General features: G+C 45.7%; 1 protein-coding gene across 2 annotated transcripts; it reads right to left on the bottom strand.

The window, feature by feature from the left end:
• Window positions 1-687: 687 nt before the first annotated feature.
• Window positions 688-26,186, bottom strand: LOC126530585 (uncharacterized). Of its 2 annotated transcripts, XM_050177849.3 has the most exons (8): window positions 25,967-26,186; window positions 25,111-25,226; window positions 19,571-19,737; window positions 19,281-19,403; window positions 19,115-19,213; window positions 18,943-19,059; window positions 6,280-6,345; window positions 688-2,491 (listed from the first exon to the last, which is right to left on the bottom strand). In XM_050177849.3, the coding sequence occupies exons 2-8, from the start codon at window positions 25,224-25,226 to the stop codon at window positions 2,109-2,111; spliced, it is 1,071 nt and encodes a 356-aa protein (XP_050033806.1). In that variant the 5' UTR covers window positions 25,967-26,186; the 3' UTR covers window positions 688-2,108. The 2 variants fall into 2 exon arrangements, with proteins under 2 accessions (XP_050033806.1, XP_054926623.1); XM_055070648.2 differs by lacking the exon at window positions 18,943-19,059.
• Between the last annotated feature and the right edge of the window lie 990 nt (window positions 26,187-27,176).

Here is a 27,176-nt window from a genome sequence, read left to right as displayed (position 1 = left end):
GTTATTACAAAAGTATGCGTTGAGATTCCGAATTCAGACATATAATTGTCACATCGAAAACCACAACTTCATAGCTTTAGTACCTTCCCACAAAAATGGGCACAAGTAGGATCAGAATTCTGAATATTGCTTAATTTTTGTCTCGTTATTGGGAAAACTTAAAGGCATATATCAATGAAATTTCATGTAGGAAACGAAAATTCCTTTACTATAATTTCTCCAAAATTTGGTTTCTCTTAGCGTAGAGTTGCTGGGCCGTTCACAGCAACAGTCGCTATATTTGACAATCTTCAAAAGCAAATTAGCCAGAAAGTGAAAATTCAACATTTTGCTACGTCTAGCAAATAAAGATGTCCTAAAGCTAGAGAGAAACCTGAAATGCAGTAAGTGCGGTAGTTTTTTCTAAATATGGTCACGAATGAGACAGCAAAAACCATGTATCTGATGCATGTTTTTGGACATTTCTAAATCATAAATCCATCTATCATATATATATATATATATATGGAATCTAGAAGAATAAAGCTTCACAATGATATGTACAACAACTTTATATCCTCATTAGAAGAGCTGCCACAGTTGCTCCAAAAGTACTGAAAACTGAGGGCTCGTATCACCGGTGTGGGTCTGCCATCTTAACGCAGCTGTCCCACAGCCTTGTCCAACAACGCCATTCCAGAAAACAGATGCTAGATAACCTTTTAATTTGATATTTACTTCACTCCATGAAATACAAGAGCAACACAATATACCGTCGCAACTTGGCACATACATAACAGGGCAGGAGTGCAATACAGAAAACCAAGTAATCTGTTTCACATCACAAAAATGCAAAGCCGATACACTTGCGACCTATTTTACACACTGAAAGCAAGCTGGAAGACATTGCCAGAATAATGCCATTAGGCGATCAATAATACATAACTTGGAGAGAAAAAAAATCGAATGTTGCAGCCTAAAAAAAGAGAGACATGTAACAAAACACTTCATGTTCCAGCAAAAAAAAAAAAAAAAGACTAGTAGACTTGTGCCACTTTCTGCACAAATAATGCATATTTTTGTCGTAACATATCTGGTGTTTTCGGGCCGCGCTACAGGCCTCATTAACTAATAACTCGAGAAGTCTATCCCCTCCCCCTCTCACTTCCTCTAGAGGTGCGACCTCCATCATACCTCTGGGGAGTGCACTACCACCTAGTTTAATGCATAGAATGAAATGCTATTTCACTGTAAACAAGAGCAGTGCCGGCTCTGAAACGTCAGTTATTTCTTTAAACCTTAGGTTGGTACTCAAAGCATTGTTAACGTTAATCCTTTCGGCAACATGCCGATCAACCAGATAATCGAACACCGCCTAGGGTAATCCGCACCCATTCCCCCTATCATTCCGCAAGCTTACCCACCCCCTTCCATGCATGCTTTTATATCCGTTATGTCTCCAATCCTCAACGCACAGAAAGCAGTCTTTCCGAGACCACCATTTTGCATTGCACATATATCTACACCCCCTCACCCAACGACCATTCCACAAGCCGACTTCCACAAGCACCCACATCTGCTTTTGTCATTTATGTATCCAATCGGCAACACGCACAAAGTAGTCTTTGCAAGACCACAACATTGCTCTGCACTGAAATCTGCAGCCTCACCCACTCACTCAACCGTTCTGCAAGATTACCTCGCATCAGCTCTGTCACATGTACAATATCAACACATGCACTAAGCCTTTAAAACCAGGAACTGGCTTGAGTAATCTTCCCGAGACTACCACATTGTGCACTGCATCGTATTTGAGCTCCTTCCCCTTAGGCACGTGGTGAAGGTTAAACAATTGACATTGCAAAGCTGCAGGGGTTCACAATGAATAGCATCCTGAAAGGACTGTTGCACCCCACCCAACCACCTGGAGGTGCAGTTGCACCTTCAGAGGGAACCACAAATCGGACATGCCATCACAAACGTGTCCAGAAATATATTTACACGAACTTCTTGAACTTTATCATAAGACAAATTCTTGTTTAGAGCTATTTCATCAAACACGAGTGTGCACACTCGGTCACACTTATTTTATGTTTGATGCTCGCTGAAATACTCCATACATTTAGGAATCACACCTGCTCATCCGCCAGGTTACTTATCCACCGCCTCAGAGAACGTGGTGTAGGTAATGAGAAAATTGGTGCCAAATATTCGTAAGCTCGTGGTCCACGAAAATACAAATGCAAAGCAAACTTCCTGACCCAAGCAGGGAACCGCTTGCCATTGCCCTTTTGCTGCAACTGCATGTGTGCACATAGAAGTTTAAAAACCTCCTCTGTCACACATGGACGGATAATTTCTAGTGCCTTCGAAACTGATAGCAGGAGCTTGCTCTGCTGCTTCCGTAACCGTGCGATGGTCCGCCGGTAGCTTGCCACCTTGGATTGCAGTCGTTGGATGGTTCTCCTAAATTTTTTTGATGGAGAGCCTCTTGCTACACCGTTGAAAGCAACTGTAGGATGCACAAAACATGGTAAACATTAATAAAGCTAAGTACACAACAAGTCCTTGGTAGCACACTAATTTACTGGTTACCTCATACTCAAGAGTGCATTAAGAGACTACAAAACATGCAAAGCAATACACTAAGATACTTTTAAACAATTACAATTGTCGTGACTCACAGTCCTATTTATAAACAAAGCCATTATGACCGGAATTATAGCTAGACTAATATTTATCTCTGTTTAAGCTGTACATGCTCATGAAGCTTGATTGAACAGTAAAAAAAATCTAACAATATGAAGTTGCAGTTTTTCAAACCTTCTATAATTTCTATAAGTACAATGAGCCACACAGCAGCCACTATCTCAAAGAAAACCTACATATTGATTCACTGGTTCTCAGGTGCATAGCCAGGATATTTCTTTTTCGACTAAGGTTGCATTTCGGGGTAGGCTGGCTAAGGTTCCATTATTCCCTGTCAAATTTCCCATGCTTGGTGCATAATACCACTATTACCTTGAGCAGGCCCTTGGTCTGCCCCAAGGAGTGTAGTACCATCTTGTACTTGTCTGGGGTGAGCGTTCATAGGCAATGTGCAAAGCATCATCATCATGAGCCTGGTTACGCACACTGCAGGGCAAAAGCCTCTCCCATACTCCTCCAACTACCCCGGTCACGTACTAATTGTGGCCATGTTGTCCCTGCAAACTTCTTAATGTGATCCGCCCACCTAACTTTCTCCCCTGCTACGCTTTCTTCCCTTCCCTTGGAATCCAGTCTGTAACCCTTAATGACCATCGGTTATCTTCCCTCCCCATTGCATGTCCTGCCCATTTCTTTTTCTTGATTTCAACTACGATGTTATTAACCCGCGTTTGTTCCCTCACCCATCTGCTCTTTTCTTATCCCTTACGTTACAGCCATCATTCTTCTTTCCATAGCTCGTTGCATCGTCCTCAATTTAAGCAGAACCCTTTTCGTCAGCCTTCAGGTTTCTGCCCCATACGTGAGTACTGGTAAGACACAGCTGTTATACACTTTTCTTTTGAGGGATAGTGGCAACCTGCTGTTCCCGATTTGAGAATGCCTGCCAAACGCACCCCAGCCCACTCTTATTCTTCTGGTTATTTCAGTCTCATGATCCCGATCCGTGGTCACTCCCTGTCCTAAGTAGATGTATTCCCTTATCACTTCCAGTGCCTTGCTACCTATCGTAAACTGCTGTTCTCTTCCGAGACTGTTAAACATTAGTTTTCTGCAGATTAATTTTCAGACCCACCCTTCTGCTTTGCCTCTCCAGGTCAGTGAGCATGCATTGCAATTGGTCTCCTGAGTTACTAAGCAAGGCAATATCATCAGCGAATCGCAAGTTGCTGAGGTATTCTCCATCAACTTTTATCCCCAGTTCTTCCCACTCCAAGTCTCTGAATACTTCCTGTAAACAAGCTGTGAATAGCATAGGAGAGTTGGAGAGATCGTATCTCCCTGTCTGACGCCTTTCTTTATGGAGAACTAAGGTGGCTGTGGAGCCGCTATAGATATCTTTCAGTATTTTTACATACGGCTCGTCTACACTCTGATTCCGTAATGCATCCATGACTCCCGAGGTTTCGACTGAATCAAACGCATTTTCGTAATCAATGAAAGCTATATATAAGGGTTGGTTATATTTCGCAAATTTCTCTATCACCTGATTGATAGTGTGACTATGGTCTATTGTTGAGTAGCCTTTACGGAATCCTGCCTGGTCCTTTGCTTGACAGAAGTCTAAGGTGTTCCTGATTCTATTTGGGATTACCTTAGTAAATACTTTGTAGGCAACGGACAGTAAGCTGATCGGTCTATAATTTTTCAAGTCTTTGGCTTCCCCTTTCTATGGACTAGGATTATGTTAGCGTTCTTCCAAGATTCCGGTAAGCTCGAGGTCATGAGGCATTGTGCATATAGGGCGGCCAGTCTTTCTAGAACAATGTTCCCACCATCCTTCAACAAATCTGCTGTTACCCGATCCTCCCCAGCTGCCTTCCCCCTTTGCATAGCTCCCAAGGCATTCTTTACTTCTTCCGGCGTTACTTGTGGGATTTGAAATTCCTCTAGACTATTCTCTGTCACAGTATCTTCGTGGGTGCCACTGGTACTGTATAAATCTCTATAGAACTCCTCAGCCACTTGAACTATCTCATCCACATTAGTAGTGATATTGCCGGCTTTGTCTCTTAATGCATACATCTGATTCTTGCCTATTCCTAGCATCTTCTTCACTGCTTTTAGGCTTCCTCCATTCCTGAGAGCATGTTCAATTTTATCCATATTATACTTCCTTACGTCAGCTGTCTTACGCTTGTCGATTAACTTCGAAAGTTCTGCCAGTTCTATTCTAGCTGTAGGGTTAGAGGCTTTCATACATTGGCGTTTCTTGATCAGATCTTTCGTCTCCTGCGATAGCTTACTGGTATCCTGTCTTACGGAGTTACCACCGACTTCTGTTGCACACTCCTTAATGATGCCCAGAAGATTGGCGCTCATTGCTTCAACACCAAGGTCCTCTTCCTGAGTTAAAGCCGAACACCTGTTCTGTAGCTTGATCTGGAATTCCTCTAATTTCCCTCTTACTGCTAACTCATTGATTGGCTTCTTATGAACCAGTTTCTTCCGTTCCCTCCTGAAGTTTAGGCTAATTCGAGTCCTTACCATCCTATGGTCACTGCAGCGCACCTTGCCGAGGAGGAGGGAAAGAGATAAGTAGAAGGCAGTGAGGTTAACCAGAATAATGTCCCGTTGGCTACCCTTGTCCACATCTTGTATGATGCCAGGGTTAGCACAGAGTATGAAGTCTATTTCATTTCTAGTCTCGGCATTTGGCTTCCTCCATGTCCACTTTCGGCTATACCGCTTGCAGAAGAAGGTATTCATTAGCCGCATATTATTGTGTTCTGCAAACTCTTCTAATAATTCTCCCCTACTATTCCTAGAGCCTATGCCATTTTCCCCCACTGACTTGTCTCCAGCCTGCTTCTTGCCTACCTTGGCATTGAAGTCACCCATCAGTATAGTTTATTTTGTTTTGACTTTACCCATCGCCGATTCCATGTCTTCATAAAAGCTTTCGACTTCCTGGTCATCATGACTGGATGTAGGGGCGTAGACCTGTATTACCTTCAATTTGTACCTCTTATTAAGTTTCACAAGACCTGCCACCTTCTCCTTAATGCTATAGAATTCCTGTATGTTACCAGCTATATCCTTATTAATAAGGAATCCGACTCCTAGTTCTCGTCTCTCCGCTAAGCCCCCGTAGCACAATACGTGCCCGCTTTTTAGCACTGTATATGCTTCTTTTGTCCTCCTAACCTCACTGAGCCCTATTATATCCCATTTACTACCCTGTAATTCCTCCAATAACACTGCTAGACTCGCCTCCCTAGATAACGTTCGAACGTTAAACGTTGCCAGGTTCAGATTCCAATGGCGGCCTGTCCGGAGCCAGGGATTCTTAGCGCCCTCTTCTGTGTCACAGATCTGACCACTGCCGCGGTCAGTTGCTTCGCGGCTGCTGGGGACTGAGGGCCGGGGTTTGATTGTTATATTCATATAGGAGGTTGTGGTCAAGTACTGCACCAGGGTGGCCAATCCTGCTCTGGTGAGCAGGATTGCAGGACTGCTCTGGACTGAGCAGGACTGCTCTGGTGCAAAGCATGATATGGCGCAAAGCGGCAGCCAGAAATATTCTGGAACAGAGGGGTGCTAAAGCCCAGTCGCTAGCCACTGCTAGCTTTACATGAACCGAATACTTACCAGGAAGGTCTCCTCCTGAGCTTGCAGCTTTGTCAATAAAGCTGCTGGTACTTGTGGACATGCCATCTGCACAAACACACAGAAGCACAATATTTTTCCCCACTGGCAGTATCATCCAGGTGACATGCTGCAGTGGAAACACTTTATGCAGCAACTTATGCATCACATGAATTCCACAAGCTACAATGCTAATGAGAACATGTCAGGCACAAGTTTGGCGTACTTCACTCACACCCTCCATGCCTATTCAGGCCCCGGTAATTCGCAAATTCACAGAATTCAGCGTTCCCTCTCTTCAAAAATGTACACAGCCCTATGGCAGCAAACCTTCATTATATGGCATAAAATTGCATGCGCACCGCCCATTCTGACTGGAGGCAAGTGAAGGACAGCGTTGGTATACAATTGAAACGAGCTTTTGCAGCGCGCATCACTATTGTCGTCGCTTTTAATGGGGCAGAAACGCCGGAAACCGCTTTTCTTTCCAAAAACGTATGAAAGGTGGCACTGCTATACAATCAAGGTGCGGATTTAGATCGCATATCGTTACTGTCATCAGTGCCATGCTGGTATGTGATATGCTACTGAGCCACTGTCATCGTTGTATGCCTGTGCATGTGGTACTACTGTCATCACTGTGGTACTAATGTCATGTCAGTGTGAGGTGCTAGTGTCATCTGTGTCGTGTCTGTAGGTGACGTGCTACTGTGCAGTTGCTCACTACGGTGACGGCAGTACTGGCAAAGCGCACAAAGTACGCAGCCAAGGGCTTAGCAACCAAAGTACAAATTCTCAAAGCACTGAAAAATGGTGCTTCCAGAAAAGTGACAAACTAATTCGACATTAAAAGCACGCTATCGACATAAGTCAGGAATGAGGCACGAATAGTGGAAGCCTTTGGGAGATAAATGTTATTTAGGTCGAAAGCGACTACAAACTGCAGCCCACCTATCGCTGGAGGAAGCATTGTTTCGGTGGATTACTGCTGCACGTGATGCGAAGCTACTGTTGAGTGGGCTACTTATCTGCGCACAAGCAAAGAACTATGTCTTATGAATAAATAATGATTTGTTCAAAGTGCCGGAGGGTTGTTTAGCACATTTTAAGGAGCGGCATGGCCTTTTGTTTAGGACCGTGTGCAGGTAGAGGGGTGAGGTGGATGAAGAAGTTGATAATGAATGGCAAAATGTCAAGCCCAAAAAGCATGTGGCAGCCTAGGGCCCAAACGTCTTTAACACTGACGAAACGGAACTCTTCTTCAAAGTGCTGCCAGACAAAGCAATTACATTCAAAGGGGACCCTTGTACTGGCGGTAAAAGAAACAAGGAGCGGGTGACAGTGTTGTTGGCAAGAAACAAGATGGGCAAGGAGCGCATTAAAATTCTTGTCATTGGAAAAGCACTGAAACAGAGATGTTTTTACAACACCAAGTACCTTCCCGTCGAGTACCGTGCATGCAAATTGCAAAGCATGGATGACCTTGGACATATTTAGTGCTTGGCTGCAGGATCTGGATCGATGCTTCAGTGCCAAGAAGCACAAGGTGCCGCTCATAGTGAAAAATTGCACCGCATACTGCAATGTTTCCAGCTTGTGTTCCTTCCTCTCAACACTACCACTGTCCTTCAACCGATAGACCAGGGAATTATCCAATATGTCAAGAAAAGGTGTTGTAAGCACATGTTGGAACACACTTTTCCATAGGGACCGGAAGCAGCATACATCATGCTTCCGAGTGCGATACATATTTTGGCGCACATGAGGCCGAATACGTGTGTACGTGTGGTGGCAAACTGTTTTAGACATCGTGGATTTGTGCAGAATGAGACATCTGAAAGCCTGGAGTCTGCAGCACCAGAAGACGGTGACGCTTTCATTGGCCTGCTCCCCTAAGAGATTCAGCTTGCTGACTACATTGCCACTGATGATGCCGTTGTCGTCGCCGGCCAGTTTAGTGATGATCAGATATCAGCGATGCCCACAATGTCACAGATTAGGCGTCCGATAAAGGCAACCCATGCGAAGAAGTTTCAGTACTCCATGCGATGAAGTTGCACTACTCCCAGTGAGTCATACTGCAAAAGAAGCCGCGGATGCTCTTGCCGTTTTAGAGCAGCTCTGCTATGACACTCCATGCAATGCACTTGCACTGGAGGGTTTGTCGCACGTATAAAAACTAGGGTTGTGCGAATAGTGGATTTTGAGTTCGAAGCGAATAGTGATTATGGCCGAATATTTTCGAATCGAATAGTTGTTAAAAAATACTTGGCCCAAAGGTGATACCCAAGAGCATTATTAGATGCGTGCAATTATTAAGTAGACTAACTTAATTGGTGATAATGAGACCACAATAATTTCTAGTATGAATTATTTATTACAATACAAATATGAAAGACTAAATGAAATGGGACACAGAGTTCAGTCAGTTGTCATGAAGGAATACAAGTTGTTCGATGTGCTCTGGAAGCAGGTGCTCCCTCCTGGTCGTCACAATGTTGCCTGCAGTTGAGAAGACCCTTTCGCTGGATGCCTGGGTAGCTGGAATTGACAGGTACCTCTGTGCGACTATAGCCACCACAGGTTAGAGCTAGGAGCCCAAGGTTGAACACCACAGGAGGGGATCCTCTGACCGGCAAAGCACTGCGGTTTGGAGATACTCATTCACCTGTTTCTTGTACTGGGACATGCCAACCGACTGCAGTCTTTCCTCTGAAGCCATCTTCACTTTTGAAAATGCAGCCCACACAGAGCATGCCTCTTCTTTGGTGCTTGCGGCGCTTTCATTCTCTCTGGCTTCTGTCCCAGACGGGTGGAGTTTTTCAACTTCAGAAAGCAGCAGCCCAAAACTTTTCGCTTGGTGCGGAAAGAAAAATTGCCTTATAATGGGGATCTACCAGCGTTGCCAGCACTAACAGTGGGCACAGCTTGACATCCACAAACCTGGTCTTCAGACTTCGCAGGAGGCTGCCAGCAAAGGAGGCTGCCTCACTGGCTACCGAAATGTACTCTTTTAGTGTAACCTCGGTGCACTGAAGCAAGGGTATCACGTGCGAGTGTTGGGTATGTGGTCGCAGAAAGTTCCACTGTTGCTTGCTGAATGGGCTGAAGTACACTGACCAGCCTTGCCATTAGCTTCCACTCCGTGGACGACAGGTTTTCAACACCATCCGACTTGGATAGCTCTGCAGAGATTGCAGTATGAAGCTCAAGGAGCCTCGACATCATGGCATGTTCGCTATTCCAGAGCATAGGTACATCTTGCATGACTTCGAGGGGTTCAATCTCCATAATTTTTTGCATTTCTTGCAGTCAGGTGCGTGCTGGAGTACTACGTTTGTAGTGACCAACAATACCACGTGCCTTCGCACATAGCTGAAAGAAAGGTTGTGTTTGCTTTTTTGCATCAGTGATGCAGAGTTGCAGAGTGTGGGCGAAACACTGAAACCTGTGCCACTGGGAGTGCTCCACGGCAGCGACAGTTTCTGCCATTATCAGTGACAATATATGTAGGCAAGTCTTCTCGAAGCTCCCAATCCCTAATCACCTTCTGCAGAAACTGGCGAATATTTTCCGCGATACAGTCTTCAGCCATTTGACCGCATGTTAGAGTGTAGGTGCTCAGCACGAACTTCCTCTCCATCATGTGGCACGTCACACTTACATAGCTCTGACAAGCGTGCAAGGTCCAACTGTCGGTGGTCAAACTGTAGCAACGGACGCCAGCATCAATTATTGATCGGAGCACTTTCATAACTTCAGTCTTTTTTGCGGCATACTCATCGGAGATCACCGATCTCGAGAATGTGGTCCTGGAGGGCACGCTGTACTCAGGAATAGCGCACCTCAGCAGTTCGACAAAGCCACTTTCCTCGACCATGTTGTAGGAGTGCAAGCCGCCCGCGACGAAGGTCGTGATCTTCTCAGTCAATTGCCTCGCCTTCGGTGCAGTCGATTTCAATGTAGGCCGAAAATGCAATGAAACTGACAGCTGCGGCGTAGACTGTCCAGCGGTCTTCTTTTGTCTTTCACGGGTGGCACATTAGTTTTCATAGGACGCATACAAGCTCGGATGCTTTTTCAGCTGGTTTGCAAGGGTGGTTGTTGTCCTTGTTGGCATCTTCACTAACTTTTTGCATTGCTCACACCGTGCTTTGTTTTTAGATGAAAGTTTACAGAAATACCTCAAAACTGGGTTTTTCACACTGTCGTCTACTTTACCGACCAACGAGGCTTCTGCCATTTTCAACTTTGACAATGTCAATGTCATTCTCATTCACTGAGCCTCGGCAACGTTGGCCTCAGCATATCATTTTCTATTGAAATATTATAGTAAATGACTACAATATTTCAAAAAGGAGGTAAATTAATGAAGCGATTATTTAAAAGAGAAAACATGTGTCAGATGAAAATAAAATGTTATCTTCATCAGAACATCATATTCTAACTAGATTTGGCGTTGGTGAGAAAAGGCTGCTGGCAACAAACGCGTCAAGATGGCACCGCCCTATGCTGGCGTTGTATCGGCATATTGTTGCTTTTTTCTTTCTTTTTGGCAGTTGGTAAACGTAGTCGATTGAATAATTATAAATAATATATCTGAAAGCTCCCGTCATAATATTTATACAGTTTTGCCGAACGTGTGAGTTTTTTTATCTTAAAAACTCTGCTTTACCGATTATTGGACAGCAAACAGACCCGCGACTGTGAGTTTGTCAACACTTCGAAAAGCACGAATATTACAACTGCCCTCGGAGCGAATATTGAATGGTTTATTATTTGAAAGTACTATTCAAAAATTCGAATATTCGCACAAGACTGATAAAAGCTAGTCTTTTACACCCAGCTATCCGAAAAAAAAAAAAGAGCATTATCGACTACTTCGCAAAGTAAAGGTATGCAATAAAAGAATTGCAAATGTGCCATTTTTGCTGTTCATTCGATAATTCGACACTCAGGTAATTTGGACATTTTCTTATACTCTCTTGTCATCTGAATTAATGAACCTTTACTGTAGGTGGCAGTACAAGGCGACGGTATTTTTTCAGTTGCAGAGCAAGACACATAACCAGATTCAATGCATCAACAGTTAGCACCCTACTGTGTTCAAGCAAAGCAGCGATTGCGCAACTTAGAGGTTATGGGCCATGTGTTTAGAGAACTTGTTCAACAGAAATTTCCCCATGCATTTACAAAACTCATACTTCTGCAGAAAAGCATTCATTATGGCTTTGTCAGTTTGTTAGTTAAATTGAGTTTATTGGAGCAAAATTAACTGCCCCAGACACAGGGTGTTAGAAAATCAATGGTAGAAACAGTAAAACCGGCATTATTTAAAGTCTGTTTACAAAGCCTGCTATGTATAAAAAAATTCACAACATCTGTAAATGGCACAATTGAATTGTCTCCCTAAATGAGAGTGAGGTGTAGTGGTACGCCCTACACATATAGATCATGGAAGTCTTTTTGTCTGTCTTTCGATATGTTGTCATGTAATTGGAATCTGTAGTACTGTACGTGGTTCTTGACATTTAGCACATACAGTCGCTGACCAATAAATCGGACACCGATAATCCAGACATGCTTGGCAATTCAGACAGCTTCACAGCACCACCAATGGCACCATAGACTTAATGTGTAAAGACAACCGATATTCGAACAGCTGCCAGCTCTACATACAATTATCCGGAGTCCGTCCATATACGCCACCTCTGCCACCATTATCTCATCTGGCAACCTTGATGAGACATGAAGTATGGCGTCAGAGATACAAGCTAGATGGTAATCTCTGAGGCCTTGTCTTGGTCAATGCTCTACGCCCGAGATTTAACTACAACTGCCAATCTTGGAGGCTTTGCCCGAATTGTGAGATTGCATCAACATAGCAATCATCACATACTTTTCCGGCACACCCGCTAATGGCCAGCTATCGCCATTCAGTTTGTTGAGTTAGCCTTGTGAACAGCGTTCTGCCATGCTGTGCTTCTTTGTTTAGTTTGCATTCCAGACAGCACTCTGCTGGCTCCAGGAAGTCTTGTGAAGTTATAGATAGGTCGTGTCAAATGGCATGAATAGTGCCCTTGCAGTCTGACTCCAAATGAGTCTTGAGTCACCGTCCAAACGAGCCTGACTAACTGAAGAGGCTGAACTGCCACCTACCACGAGTTCAAATGCGGACATCATCGATGACCTGCTAGGCTGCGGCTTGCCAATTCCTGCCAACATTAGGTAAGAAGATTTTGCAGATGACAGCGTGGCTTTGTCGTGTGCCAAAGTGAACGATGAGGAAATAATTGAGCAAGTTCTCCCACTGTCAAACAGCGATTCTGACTCAGACGATGACGGGCCATGCACTCCGGAGCCTTCCACATGCGGATTGGACTCAAGCCTTTGCAGTCCTTGCATCGGCGTACAGCGAAACTCAGAACTGGCAGCAATACGAGGACTTGGTTGCACGTAAGCAGAAGTGCGGGCAGCAATGCATCGACCAGTTGTTTTGTGCACAGGGGCCTTAAAAGGTAAATAAAGCAATCTTTCTTGGACGCATTTGTTTAGATACATACTCGCCCACCTGGCATGAAAATGCTGGTGCGCACTCAGTTTCTCATTTTGGTATCAGCAAATCTTCTCCAGGGTCGTCGCATGTGGGATTCACAGCTATCACCACCAGTCCTACTGCGATAAGCATCTCTGCCCATCTGTTGCACAGCGCATAGTGCCATCGGAAGCATGCCGCATGCTTTTAAAAGGCGATAACCAAAATGCGCTGCCCTTCTCTGCTGCAGACTGATTGTATACATTTTCCAGCCGCTAGATCCCCTGTGAACGAGAAAAGCGCGAGGCGTACGCCATCAAGAACAGTATATAGTTACCCATCTCATGTGAAAACTACAGCATGCAGTTTCTTATTGTACCAGCAAATCTCCCCCCCCCCCCCCAAGTCATCACATGCCCCATTCACAGCTATCGCCGCAATACCCACTGCGATAAGCATCTTCACCTACCGTAAAAACCGAAATATCATTCATTATTCGTTTCAAATATCGTTCATTGTTCGTATCATTCGTTGCTGTCATTGTTCTGTTTGTTTTGTCAATCTGATTTTCTTTGTATGTACCATATGTCGCCCTCCCTGCTTGGACCACGTGTCCGCAGTATTCAATAAATAATAAATAATAAAAATAAGTCGAACTTTTTTTTGAAAAAACCATTGCGAAAAGTCGACCCTCGTCTTATATACCGGACACTGGCGGAAAAACTACGCAAGTCTTGCAACAATGGGCAGATGAAGTAAACAGCCGCCTTCGCCATCGCCATCAGCAGCAGCACTGCGTGGCGACATTGTGGCACCGCCAATTTGCGTTTACATTGTCACAAAGTTATATTGGTTAAAGGCTGCTTTTTCCCATCTTGTTTCAAGATGAGCGGAAGCCGACGACAATTCACCATCGCCTTCAAGAAAAAGGTGACTGAGTGCGCGGAATCCCACGGCAACCTCGTGGCACAGCACGAATTTGGGGTATACGAAAAGAGAATTCGGCACTGGCGGAGGCAGTAGCAGCAAACCAACAGAAAACGTCATTCCGTGGATGGACCGCAGAACTGGAAGACAAGGTTGCGGAGTTCGTCCGAGAGCTGCATGTAAGATCGCTGCCTGTGACTGCCGAATGCGTACGTTTGAAAGCGGTAGAGATTGCGCACGCCTCTGGACTGGGCAGCGAGAAGCACTCGTCATCCGACTCTGATCAAAGGCATTGCTCTGATTCGCAGTAACGCTTGCGCACTTCGTGCCCTTCTGTGCACTGTACATCCGGCCAAATTATAGTAGTATCGTGCTACCATCGACCCGCGTGTTTGTCAGCACCTTATCATCACGGCACAGAGCGGCGAAATAGCGAAAGTAAGCGCACGTGTACACATTGGGGGGGGGGGGAGGGGGGAGATTTTCGCCGCTCATGCAACGCCGTTAATAAGGTGCTGTCAAGCACGCGGGTCGATGGTCGCGCGATGCTGTTAAAAATTGGCCGAGTGCACATGCGAGCAGCATTTAAATAAATACTGTCACTATTCATGAGTCGCATTTGTTTCAAGGTAAGGGTGTCTTTCGGTACTTTTGCCATTGAAAAAGATTTTTTCATTTTTAGAATTCATTAGTTGGGGGATCGACCTATATTTCGGTCCGACCTATAGTCCGGTTTTTACAGTATGTTCTGTTTGCATGCTGCCGCCACTTGCCTGCCATGACTGTAGTTTTAGGATGTTGGCAACTTCGCTTGATTCTGACGATGACGTCACAAATGTGAATAAAAGAGTGGCTACAGCAAGTGGCTGCGCCTTCTTCAGTTGAGTCAAACTTCGTGCCAGTGTGTCGTCGCTTTCACGATACAGCACTGGCGGCAAGAATGGGACCGGTGCCTAGTCAACGGAATGCTATCACCGGGAGTTATCTCGTCGCAGATTCACTGTCGGAGCCAGCTGAAGGAAAAGGACAATGCCCACCACTGGAAAGTCTGATGAGCACCGCCACGGAAGGTTACATCAAGCCATTTGATTTATCTCAGCAGGAGGACTGGGAGGTTTACACTCAATGATTAGAGTTCTTTTTGGAAGGCCACAACAAACAACGCCGACAAGCAGAGGTTCACGTTTCCGAGCCAATGTGCTCCCGTGACATTCCAGTTAGCCAAAGACCGCGTGGCACCGACACAGTTGGACACCACCCTTTCCACGATACTGTCTGCCCTTCAAGAGCATCTTGCCCTGAAACCATACGAACTGGCAAGGCGTTATGATTTTCATCGGCGAAACAGGCACCAGGAGAATCAGCTGCCGGTGACCTTGCGACCCTCCAGAGCTCAGCGCAGCATTGAAATTTCACAGCCCTCGACACTGTATTGCGGGACTGTTTCGTGTTACTATTATACAACAAAAGCCGACTGTTAGCGAAGGAGGTGACTTACCAGTGTCATGGATGAGGCCGCTGTAGCAGAAGTTGTGGACTGGGAGGTTGACCTTCTGCCCTGCTCTAGCACTGCCACAACACGAATGGAGCCAGTGCACCAAGGAATGACGGGGGACAACACCGAAGAGCAGGACGTCACAAAGGAAGACGTTCTATGTTCACGACCTATTGCCGGTACGCGAAAGGACAGACTGCAGGGTGGAACCTGCGTTAGCGCAATCTGTCATTTCAGGGACACAGTGCCAAAATTGTGGAAGAACGGGGCACAGTGCCAGGGTATGTCATTTGCAAGGGTGGTCCGACCCACGAGCATACTGGGAAAACGGAAGCAAGAATGAATTCAAGGGTGCCTCTCACGAAAATATCTCGTACTGCAACGATGGTGTGCCAGCCTCCATTCATAAGCTGCCGGAAGCCACCAAGGAGAAAGTGTATGTCAACGTCAGCATCGAGGGCTCAGCGTGCCAAATGAAACTGGACTCGGGGACGACGTTCTCGCTCATTTCCGATGCGACAGCAGAAAGATTTTTCCGAATGGATGACTTCCAAAGCTGCAACCGCTTCATATTGTAAAGAGATTACCAACAGCCACATTGCGATGCATAGAATTAGCCCAGTAAGAGTGGCATTCAACCATTTCAACAGGTTACTGAAACTGGCAATTGTCAAAGGCAAGCGTCCAAGCCTGCTCGGTCTGGATTGGTTCCCAGCATTAGGCATCAGTATCACCGGGGTGCGACATGTCAGCCAGCTGCCTGCTCTGTGCGAAGACATAATAAGAGATTTCGTTTCCATATTCGACAAAGTGCTCGGTTGTTACAGTGGACCGCCAGTGCAGTTCACTCTCAATTCAGACATTGCCCCAGTCCGCTTGAAGGCTCGAATTTGCATTCCACCCCAAAATTGAAGCCAAACTAGACAAGTTGATACTACCAGGAATTCTTGAGCCCATCGACCACACCCAATGGGAAGCACCTATAATAATTCCTTCGAAGGCAAACGAAGATACTTATAACAATATTCAAGTACCACGAAAATCCCATTGGTATAACCGATAATTGTTATACAGTAAAACCTCGTTAAACCGTACCCGCTTAAACAGTAGTTTCGTTTTAAAAGTGGTAAAGTCAAATCACCGACTCAGCGGCCATTGAACATAATGCGTTTTGTATCCGCATAAACCGTACCAGCTTATTGCGTACGCATCTGTTAAAACATAGCGTTTCAACTTTTCGTCGCGCAAACACAGCGGTGTGCTGTCTCCATCAGGCGGCCCGGCAGAACAACAAGCCCCAGAGATCGGAACAACGGCCTCCAAGCGCCCTGTGCATTTGAGCGTGAAGCCACATCAACATCATTTCGACGCCGTGCCAGAGAGCGTTATGGCGTCGCACAAGCGAGGACTCGCGTCGTTCCAAAGCTTGGATGCCGGGTGCTCAGCATAGAAGAAAAATTAGACATCGTCCGTGCTATCAAACGTGACACGAAGTTGGTGCTGGCACGCAACAGGGATCTGCTGTTGACTACAGTGTGTGGCATTTGGAATGGGAAGAAGTTGCTCGGCAGTGCTGCTGCGACCGCGAAGACATGTCGGCTACAAGGTTCGACTTTTCGCCATCGTTGCCTGTCTTGTTGCCGAAGTGTTGACTAGCAACAGTGATGAGGACGACACAGAAAGCGACAGCACGGGCGATTCATGCCAGACAGTGGCATAAGCTGCGCGTTACATCAGCCTCATGAATGCAATCGTCGCGACGAGAACAGGGGCGCGATAACAGAACTCTATTCCAAATGAAAAGTATTCCAAAAAGGCGCCTTCAGGACTTCTGCAGCACTACTGCGCACGTGCACGAAGAATATGTAACGCCAATGAATTTTTGCAGTGTATTTGTGAGTATTTGCAGAGAAGAGGGGCTGGCTGAAAAGCTGGCATGCAGCTTCAGTAAGTTTGAGGCCACTGTCGTCGTCGAGCTAGGCTGCCGCAGCATAAAACGAAAATAACATTTTTGTCGCACGAAGTGACTAAATACTGCATGTTTTTTTTCCCTTTCATCGCACTCTCTCTTAGTTCCGTTTTCGACAGGTAAGTGGGCGATCTGATGCTATTTCGGTTAAACAGTACTACCGTTTCGTACGTACTTTTTCCGAGCTCCGGCCAACTACGGTTTAACAAGGTTTCACTGTAATGGAGCTGCATGAAAATCAAAATGGGGGATGGCGTAGCCATTCCGAGAAAACTTTAATGGCGGGGATGCCAGTTCTCCGCACACCCCCTTCCTCTGTTCAGCTTCTGACTGTGTTGACTTGCTTAATTGTTTAACTCTGCTTCCTGCATGCTCCGATTGCATGTTGTTAACAAGCCGCGGCTGTTGGCATTCAAGAATGGCACTGCTGTAACAAATGCAAAGAAGGGTCACGGGCAGCAAGTGATATACAAGCTCTGCCGAGGCATCGCTTTGGCGGCCGCAAAGGGCACCTTTTAAAAAATGCGGGAAGATAGCCACTGCAGCATCTCAGCTTGAGAAATCCAGAAGAAACGCTGGAGCAAGATCGCCACAAGCACCTCGCCACATATTTCCCACTGGCTTGCACGAGAAAACCGCATGTCTGTCAGCCTTGCTTGCTTTACGCGAAGCTTGCCGACATCCTTCTCCAAGGTGTCCACATGCTCCACGTAATGAAGCAGAAGGTCCCTCGCGAAAACAAGTGCATGGGAGATTGAATCATCTACAGGACCTCCCGCAGGGACAATGTCAAAGCAGCCTGCCCTGCCGCGTCAGCGCTGCCGTCGTGGCCGTCACTGTCGCTATTCGTTGCAAGCACATTCGCGACGGTCGCCTCATCAGTTACAAGCACTTAGTTTTCAAATGTATAGCAGTGCGCCTTCCTTTCACCGGCAAGGTCATGCATTGCTGATAAACAACGGGCGGATCAGCCATCTTTCGTTTCGGCGGCAAGTCAAACAAGGCTGAGAAACAACGTGGACAGGAACGACTTCAACGCAACAAAGACAAGCACGAGTGACTTAATCCATTAGCAAAATTGCACAGAATGAGGGCCATAGAATAAAGAACCAACTGTGAGGGCTGAGCGACCAATCTGGGAGAAGTGCTGGCAGCGTTGTCAATGGAGTTGGCACGGTCAATTCGTGTTTCAGAAGGTTGTGCAACGCAGAGCTATGGGTGCAGCCCATTCGTGTTCGGAGGGGTGGAAGGGCGATGGGAGAGATGCGCGTGAGGCTCGTGTACCTCTCTCATGGAGAGAAGCGCGAGGCGGCAGTTGTGGTGGCGGGTGATCATGCAGCGGCTCACATTTCACCTTTTCTTTCTTCTTTTCAAGGATTTCGCATTCCATTACTTTTTGGCACGGACAGCCAGCAACCAGACTGTTATGACCAATAATGCAGCCTAAGTAGTGGGAAATAATACGTAGCAGTTTCTGTTATCATGCTTTTGGCATATTATTTTCTATGAACAGCTGCTGCAGCTCAGTCAGGTACAGATGTGTTCTCAGCCACATGATTATGCAACACAACGCTACATTCATAGCAAAAATATATGAAAGCTTGCACCCCATGAAGAATCGCCCTGAAAAACATTTTGTGCTTTGGGACTGTGCCAAAAGTAAAACATGTCCAGTTAGGTATAGTATTGCATGAAGACTGCATGCTCTTATCAACAAGAGTGACACTTGATATGAGTTACCATGCACAGCATAACACTCAGCCCCGCTCGAACTGCTGCCAGACAGGTCCACTTGAGAGTCTGCAGCACCTAGCTCGCTCAAGGAGGTGTTGCAGCCATACATCACCTGCAGGCTTCCTGCAAAATTGCCTGTCATTGCCACTTTGTCAGGCAAAACTTAACACCAACTCACCTTCGGCAACATGGCTTGCTGCCATGAGGGAGCTTTTCTCGCATGTTTCTTCCACGACATCCTCACCGGCTTGTTCATCATCCACAGGATGGCTGTAGCCTACATATATTGATAAATTTGGGTTTTAATGGGATTGCCATTAGCAAACACTGGACGCTGCACGCACCTTGCACAGCAGGGTCTTCAGACAAGGAGATGATGCATACAGCTTTTTCCAGATGGTCCTCTGGGACGGTGTTTTGAGGCGACGTAACCACAAAAACTTGAGCAGGCGACACATCAACAGAATCTGCAAGAATTAAATACAAGTAAATGTCTACTTGATGCTGGTTCATGCTGGAATAAATGCCACAAAACTGACACCACTAACAATTCTATGAAGGCATTGAGAGACACCCATTATCTACAGCAAAGGTGCACCAAGACTGTGCTGAAACTTCCTGCGGCATTGCATACCTGGGTAAACTGTAGGTACAGCTCTTTTTGTGAGCCGCGTGTGCCCTGGGTCCATGAAATCTTGTCCAGTGAAATGTTCACTGCACATCCTGTATGAAGTGTACAATACGCTGGCTGGCTTTTCCATAAGGTCGGCCCTTCGGGAGTATGTCACCCATGCCGCCGACCTGCGCATGTATTAAAACAGGTCGTTTCCCACAAACAAAAAAGCATTAAATATTTTATTGCCTCCAAACATGAGCGCGTACATGCATGAATGATGCATCAGGCAGTTAGGAAGCAGGATGTTATTTCTCAAAACGAAAAAAAAAAGGTACGCTGGTTTTGAAATCACTGAACAGCTGTAGTGGCTTGCATAATGTTTGGCTCAAAGCGATACAAGGGTGCGATCACGCAAACTCACTTTTCCATTCGTTCAATTGCCCTCTTGTAATTTGTTGGCACCCGCGCATTTCACCAATGCTGCCATTGCGCCGGGGCGGGACCACAAAACGCGCATACGTCACGCTCCTGTTAATCATTCGAAAACCGAGTGGAGTCGTCTGCTAGCGTGGGACAGTTGACAAGGTCATTCACTTTGAGGAATGAATGGCCACTGCCGTAGTAACGCTAGTAGCAGACAATGCAGTCTGCTTGTAATGTCGTCGCTTGCCGCTCTGGCACGGGTCCCGTTTTTCGAGATCAAAATAAGACCCGCCGTCGCAGAACGTTAGCGATCTTAATTACTGAAAACAATTGTAATCGCAGCGAAAGTAAATGTCGTGCTTGTGCTGTGATAAATGTAAATGGTGTTCTTTTCTTTAATTGTTCAATGATGCGAGTGTATTTTTCGAGAATGCTCGCCGTTTCAGGTAGTGCTCAGGGAACCATATTCAGTGTTTGGCACTCATGAGTCACAATGGCCGCTCCTATTGTCACACTTTTGGAGTCTCTCGGCCAGCCTCAGCAACGAATCTTTCAGGACACCTTTGACGAGTTGACAGAGGAAGAGTTCCGTGGGCACTTCAGGCTCTCAAAGAGCACTGTGCAATGCCTCTGCGAACAATTTGAGGACCCCATCGGTGGCCTTTGGACTAGTGGCGTCACAACGCAAGAGAAGGTGCTTTGTGCTGTCCGTTTCTTCGTGACAGGTAGCTTCCAAAGATCCATCAGCAGCGAAGGATTCACCTCAATGGGGTAGGCTTCCGTAAGCGAGAGTATTCATGCGGTCGCGGAGGCAATAACCACGGTGGGCCGGCAACAGCGCTAGATGAGCTTCCCGTTGACACCGGCCAGCAAAGGCTAACACAGAGGCGGCCTTTTCAGATCGCAGCCACGTTCTCAGTGTAGTGGCTTGAGTCGACGAGATGAACATAGCCATAAAACGGCTGAGCCTGAAAGACTCAGCCTGGACAAGACTGCGAGCTTCATGTAGAGCGAAGGCCTTGAATACCATGGTCGTAAGTACTCACGATCTGCATTTATTGCACCCTTTCTTCTTTTATGGTAGTTTACAGGTTTCATGCAACGTCATCATAGTGTGTACAATATGGATGTCACGTAACACACTATCAATCTTTTCGAGCCCTTTCAGAATTGAATTTCTCGCTTGAGATTTACTCATTTGCTCAACCTGTGGGAGGGAGGTAATTGCGGTTGAGAATTTCAAATTTGATCAAATGGAATGCAATCGATAGTGGCCATGTGGCAGCAATATAAGAGTATGCAGTGAACTAAAAACGCAGCTACGATGAGTGTTAATTCATAAATATCTCATGAATGTTGCTTTTGGCACATTTCTTGCAATATTTAAAGAAAACTATTTCTGAGATTGCTTTTTACTACTGTGAGAAAGAATGCAGCTGTGCCTGGAAAAGAATGATTAAAACAATATTGGTCTAGAAACATTTTCAGACTGTGTTTAGCAGTCAGCACGACATCGAATACAAAAACATTCCAGCTCAAGTTCATTATTCTGAACTATTTCTCACCCGTTTGTTCTGCCATCCAGGTGTGTTATGCTAACATGTGCATCGTGGACATCGATCATCACTTCCCCAGATCCTGCCACGACTCATTTGGAGGCACTCACCGCTCTTAGGCTACCCCACCACTAACTTTCGACGTGGCGTATGCGTGCTTGGCAAGCGCTGCAGACATGCTGCAGTCACTGAAGTATATTACACAGTTATGTTTCTAACATGCAGGAGAAGAGGGCTACCTTCCTGAGCCATGGCTGCTCACACTTGTGCCAGGCCAGCTAGGCATTCACACTCTGGAGGGGCACTACAACCCGGCGCATGCCTCCATGAGGAATGTTGTGGAGAAGGGCATTGGTCTCTTGAAGGCAAGGTCCCGATGACTTCAAAGATACCGGACCCTTCTTTATCAGCTTAAAGAAGCAGCCACAATTGTCGCAGTCTGAACCGCTCTCACAACATTGCTTTGGAGCTGGAGCTCCAAGACGGTGATGAGGAGGTCAAGCAGAACCAGCTGCCGCAGCAAGGACACTTGCAACAGGGCTTGCCTGTGTCCGAAGGGCCGCACACATGCTGGCAGGAAACTCCCAGAGAGTTGCTGCTGAGGGCAAAGCAGTTGAGAAGCCAGGTAATCAACCTGTTCTCTGTGGATTCTACCTGTCTGTGACGACTCAGAGTCGATGCATTAGCTCCTCTCGAGTAGTGGCATAAGGGGGTGGTCTGGTGCCTGCCTTTCGCCAATTGCCGTTGTGAACGAGACAAAGGCCTGATGAAGTCAAGCAAAGGGCAATAATTTAATGCGATTTCTCAACAACAAAACAAACTGGCGTTATTAAGTAGTGGATGTGAATATGTTACACAATATATGTAGGTGACAATTCCAAAGAATAGATGTAACAATGTTGAACTATTACGATGTGCAATCATAATATGAACAGTGAACATCGGTACAAAGTACATTTCTAAACAGTAATCGGGAAAGCAAATGTTTAAATTCCACAGTCCACAGAACCAAAAGTGACATACAGTAAAGTGGGTGTGCTGACAGTCTGTCCTCACGATGCGGCCCGTAAGTGACCCGCGAAGTCAGCGTGGTTCACTCTGCTAGCGGTCACCTATACTAGCAAGCAATTTAATAACACACAAAACAACAGCGACGGACGCACTCAGCTTCACGTAGCCTGGGTGTATGGCCACCATGGTTTAGGCACTACCAGCGGTCACCTTCTGGTGTGTACAATATAATCACACACAAATTAACGGTCACAAATGCACATTGCTCAACGTGCTCTGGATGTACCAAAGTTCACGTTCTCTACCGTTTATGCAAAACGGCACGGCACGTAGGCTTGCGGCCCATTCTTAATGAAGCAATGCTTAATAGGCGTCTATACCTAGGAGGCGGGGGCGGAGAATTGAGACTTTTGCAACACTGGTGTACTATTCATATGCGTGCAATACACCATCGGCTCAGGCATCAACACCAACAGCAGGTTTGTCACACAGCACAACCATAAAGCCAGGAGAGTTCTCCAACACAGGCATCAAAACATAAATCTATTGACGCTATTGAAAAATCTAAAAGGCTGCTTTTGATGAGCAGGATTGAATTGAAAATATCCATGCGCAAGGCATTTTCAAAAATATTGTATTAATACTGAAATCCTTACTGCAGATATTGACAGGGTGTGTTACACCCAAAAGGTTTAGAAACAATGGAAGAGCGATGTTAAAGAAGTGTTGTTGGCAAGTTGGTTCATGATGGGAATGAAAAGTCACGGAACAGCGCAAGCACCTAAGTGCTTGCTGTATCTCTTTTCCGGGTTCTCTTTTCTTTTGTAATGTTGTTCTTAAAATACAAACACAAAATACAAAACAACACACTGTTATAACAGGAAATAATGAAAACGAAACCGACAACAGTATGTTTTGAACCAAGACATGTGCTATTTGAACATGTAGCTTTTCATGTAGTTCTGCAAATAAATATGAATACATTTTGTATTTTTAAGCGATCACATGCCTGTAATGTTAACACATGACGTAGCAACGAGTTTGGGATTGAGAATGAGCATGTGACAAAGACATGTATCACTGTCCAAAAGAATACTAGGCCCACTGTTTGCATTTTGTTGCGGAAGCCGGTTTTGGACCCTGCATAAAAATAGTTGATCAAGCTTTACAAGCTTGAATAACTACCATTATGCCATTATGCGTAATGTTTCCCAGCCTGCCAGTACAAGGTATGGGCTTCAAGCTTGGTGGAAGTAGGCACAATCATGAGTGTACGGTGTAGCAGAGCTTCTTTTTTCCTGCCTTAAATACAAGCATTGCAAATCATTAATGAACCTCCTTTTCTTTTTATTTTCAATAGTTTGTTGGGGTTTGTGTTCTCCAGTGTCTTCAATGAACTATGCAAAACAGTGTCCTAATTGGGCAAAATAAACGAAATATTATGAGTGATGTGCTGACTAAATTTAAAGTGTGAGTTCACTACAGTCTTTGCATTTATCAATGCAGAGGGTCCAGAGCATTGTAGGTGTGTTTTATATACACCACACAATTTATAAACCCTACTGTCTTGGGAGAAATGTTTCCCACATGAATTTTAATTTGAATGGAGAGAACTATCACAATCAGCATGTGCAATCAAATGTGTGTGGTGTAATTACAGGATATGTCAAAACTTGTTTAGCTAATACTTGAAAGTGTGCGGCCAAGGCCATATGACGAGTAAGTCATATGCAGCAGCAATTTAAAACGCGCGATTTAATTACAGGCAACTTGCCATATTTGTGAAACTGCTCAAAAGAAAGTTTTGGTGGAAACTGGAATGTCTTGACCTTTTCAGGGTCTATTTTTTTCGCCATATGCGACCACCTAGGTTTGATTTTTTTATTGCACATTCTAATTTTTCTGAGGGACCTATTTCGAAAAAAATTTGCCTAATTTTTCGGAAAGCGAGAAAAAAATATTTTGCATTGGTATATATGTACTGTTTATTCATGAATAACTGCAATAAAACTTTTCTCATATTACATATGTAATTATTAAAGCATTGCAAACATTCTGCACTTAATATACCATCCCTAATTGAAGCCCGAAATGTCAACGCAAACTTCTGGGGCTGAGCTTGCTCATCAATTGGCTGTGCTCACCCTCCCGTTCTCACAAATATTGCAGAAGGCCACTTTGTGACACAGCAGCCAAACCGTACGATACGAAAGTGAGCTGCTTGGCGATTACACCCCATTCAATTTCGCTAATCCTCAAAAAAAAAAAAGAAAGATCCAACGAAAACTGTGCATCTACACGTAACTGAGATGTGCAATGGTTATACTGCTTATACTACAAAAAAAAACCTTGCACTATATTGCTTTGTGATAACGTGGTCAATCTGCTGCCACCTGAAGATGCTCGTTACACTTTCAAGCTGATTTAGGAGCACAGATACACGTAATTCCTATCACGGAATTGCTTCAACTTAAACGAAGTTATAATAGTGTGGAAATATTCCACATAGCTAGGTATTCTCATTACAGCAAGAGAAACAATCAGGTGAAAGCTTGTAACACAACAAACCTGCTGTCCCGGGGGATGCGAAAGAAACAGGTTCCGGGCTTCTTTTGCGTTCTTCCATTGTTTTGGCACCACGGTACACAACAGTAGCTGCCGTACGAGGGTCTACACGACGTCATCTGTTGAAAAACGTAAATTGCAAGCATGTGTAATTCTGATATAAACCGCTTGAAGAGACGAAACGTGCGAAAGTGAACAGGCGAGATTGCGAACAATGGCAATTAGCTTTGACAAAGTGCGCACGCCAATGATACACGATGGCGCCGCCTTCAAATTATTTCTAATCGTTTCCACAATTCCTCATGATTATTAGCTGCCCCTTACAAGCACGAATACACGAACGACTGACGCTTGTTCTTCGACAAAATATTTGGGTCCTGCGTCCGCGATAGGCGACGACAGACGCCACACTCCGAGGAGCGACAGCCAAACCGCACTTGACCCGACGTTCTCGTATGTTAGGCGCGCGCGCAAAAAGTGTGTGGGCCCATGCCGTGTTTTCAGTATGCGAATAAAAACTGGACGCTTTGGGGCAACAAACTGCTTCTACGCGTTACCGTCTACATGACGGGATTTTTTTTTTTTTTTATATGTGGAGCGTTTCCAACGCGTTCGTGCGTTTGTTGTCCTATAGCAAACTCATGACTGGAGTCCCGAAATGCCCACAAAAAGCGCCACAAACAACCCCATGTTTGGCATGTACTAATTCTACTGATACAGTACATGCCAAACTTCCTAAACTCTGCCACAGTGGCCGAGCTGTTTTTCGCTAACCGTGTCACAGCAACAAGTGCGGCCCAACGTGCCCAAAGCGAGATAGCTCGAAATGCAGCGCAGACTATCAAACAAAATTTCTCACCTTGTCGTGTAGAGCAGCAGGAGTGCAAGAATATGCCTAGAGTCCGAGCTCTATCAAAAATAAGGCAAACGGGTCGCCTCGTGCAGACGGGCTCGCACACTTCGGTGGCGTATCTCGTACTTGTCGCATTCATGTACACACGCTAAAGATGAAAGTAAACTTTGCGAGAATGCGCGAAGTGTTTAGTACCATGTAGTAGGACCAGCAGGACGAGCACATCAAAATTGGATTTAACCGCTCTTTCTGCGCATGCGTTATGATTGTGTGCTCCGGTCCCTAGCCTAGCGAGACGTTCATTTGAGGGATCGCCAATTGTTTGTGCGCAAGCGCGAGTAAGAGCGGACGCGAGAGAGAAATTCTGGGGGCTTTTGCTCCTAAACTAGGTACTAAAGAGGAGGTTTCTTATCGCGTGTTGTAGGCGTGTGTCCCTAGGCGTGCCGGCATTGCAAAGTTGGGTCGACTCTGCGCTCGGACGCTGGCTGCCGGCGCGGTAAAGTAGGTGAAGCAGCGGGCTAAGTAGAGGCGGATCGTAGCTTTTTCGCGCGTTACGGCGATGTACCTTGTAAATAACATATCACATATGTTTCTGTGGGAGCAGTAACGACCATAGTGGAGCCCGGGCCGCATATATTGAAAATCTAGAAGGCGCGGTTGCTAACAACCGCGCTTGAACGCAAAGGCCGCCGGTGACGATGACTGACCCAGTAAACGAAAGGAATCTCACATTACCTACATTGCCGTTAGCGAAGAAAAAGGCCAATTCACAACTTATCGACAGGCCTTGCCTCTGTGTGGCGTTTCAGTGCCGCAGGCGCGAGAAAGTCTGTCCGACGTACCTTCAGAGGCAAAGTTCTGACTTGTCTTGTAGAAGTCGCGGGGCGCGGTAGTGCTTAACATGAGCTTATTAACGTCACAAGTTGGTGGCGGGACGTAATTATATTTGATTTCAATCGTGTTTTTCTCTCATTGCAAAAACGTGTCAATTTTTCGCATTATTGGCGGCGCCTCCTGGAAACCAAAACGCCAACGGGGATACCAAAGCTAGAACCCGGCCGGACTGGTCCGTGGGTTGGGGCTCGAGCGCCGAGGCCTAGCTGCGCGTGCCAGGCGTGCATAAGATGGGCTGTCCGCGATAGCGGACAGCCAATCTTAAATTGCCTGTCGCAGACAGGCAATTTTTTATGCGAACACTTCCTGGCACGCTTCGGCC

The sequence above is a fragment of the Dermacentor andersoni genome, chromosome 4, assembly GCF_023375885.2.
Source record: "Dermacentor andersoni chromosome 4, qqDerAnde1_hic_scaffold, whole genome shotgun sequence".
Lineage (NCBI taxonomy): Eukaryota > Metazoa > Arthropoda > Arachnida > Ixodida > Ixodidae > Dermacentor > Dermacentor andersoni.
Note: the sequence above shows the minus strand (reverse complement) of the source record. Positions and strands in the feature narration are given on the sequence as shown.

Excerpts from the sequence above, each read along its gene's own strand:
- LOC126530585 (XM_050177849.3), bottom strand. The coding sequence starts at position 25,226 with ATGACGTCGTGTAGACCCTCGTACGGCAGCTACTGTTGTGTACCGTGG. Across the intron at positions 19,060-19,114 it reads AGCAAGCCATGTTGCCGAAG|GAAGCCTGCAGGTGATGTAT; the intron begins GTGAGTTGGTGT and ends GCAATTTTGCAG. Across the intron at positions 6,346-18,942 it reads TGAGTGTTATGCTGTGCATG|ATGGCATGTCCACAAGTACC; the intron begins GTAACTCATATC and ends GTGTTTGTGCAG.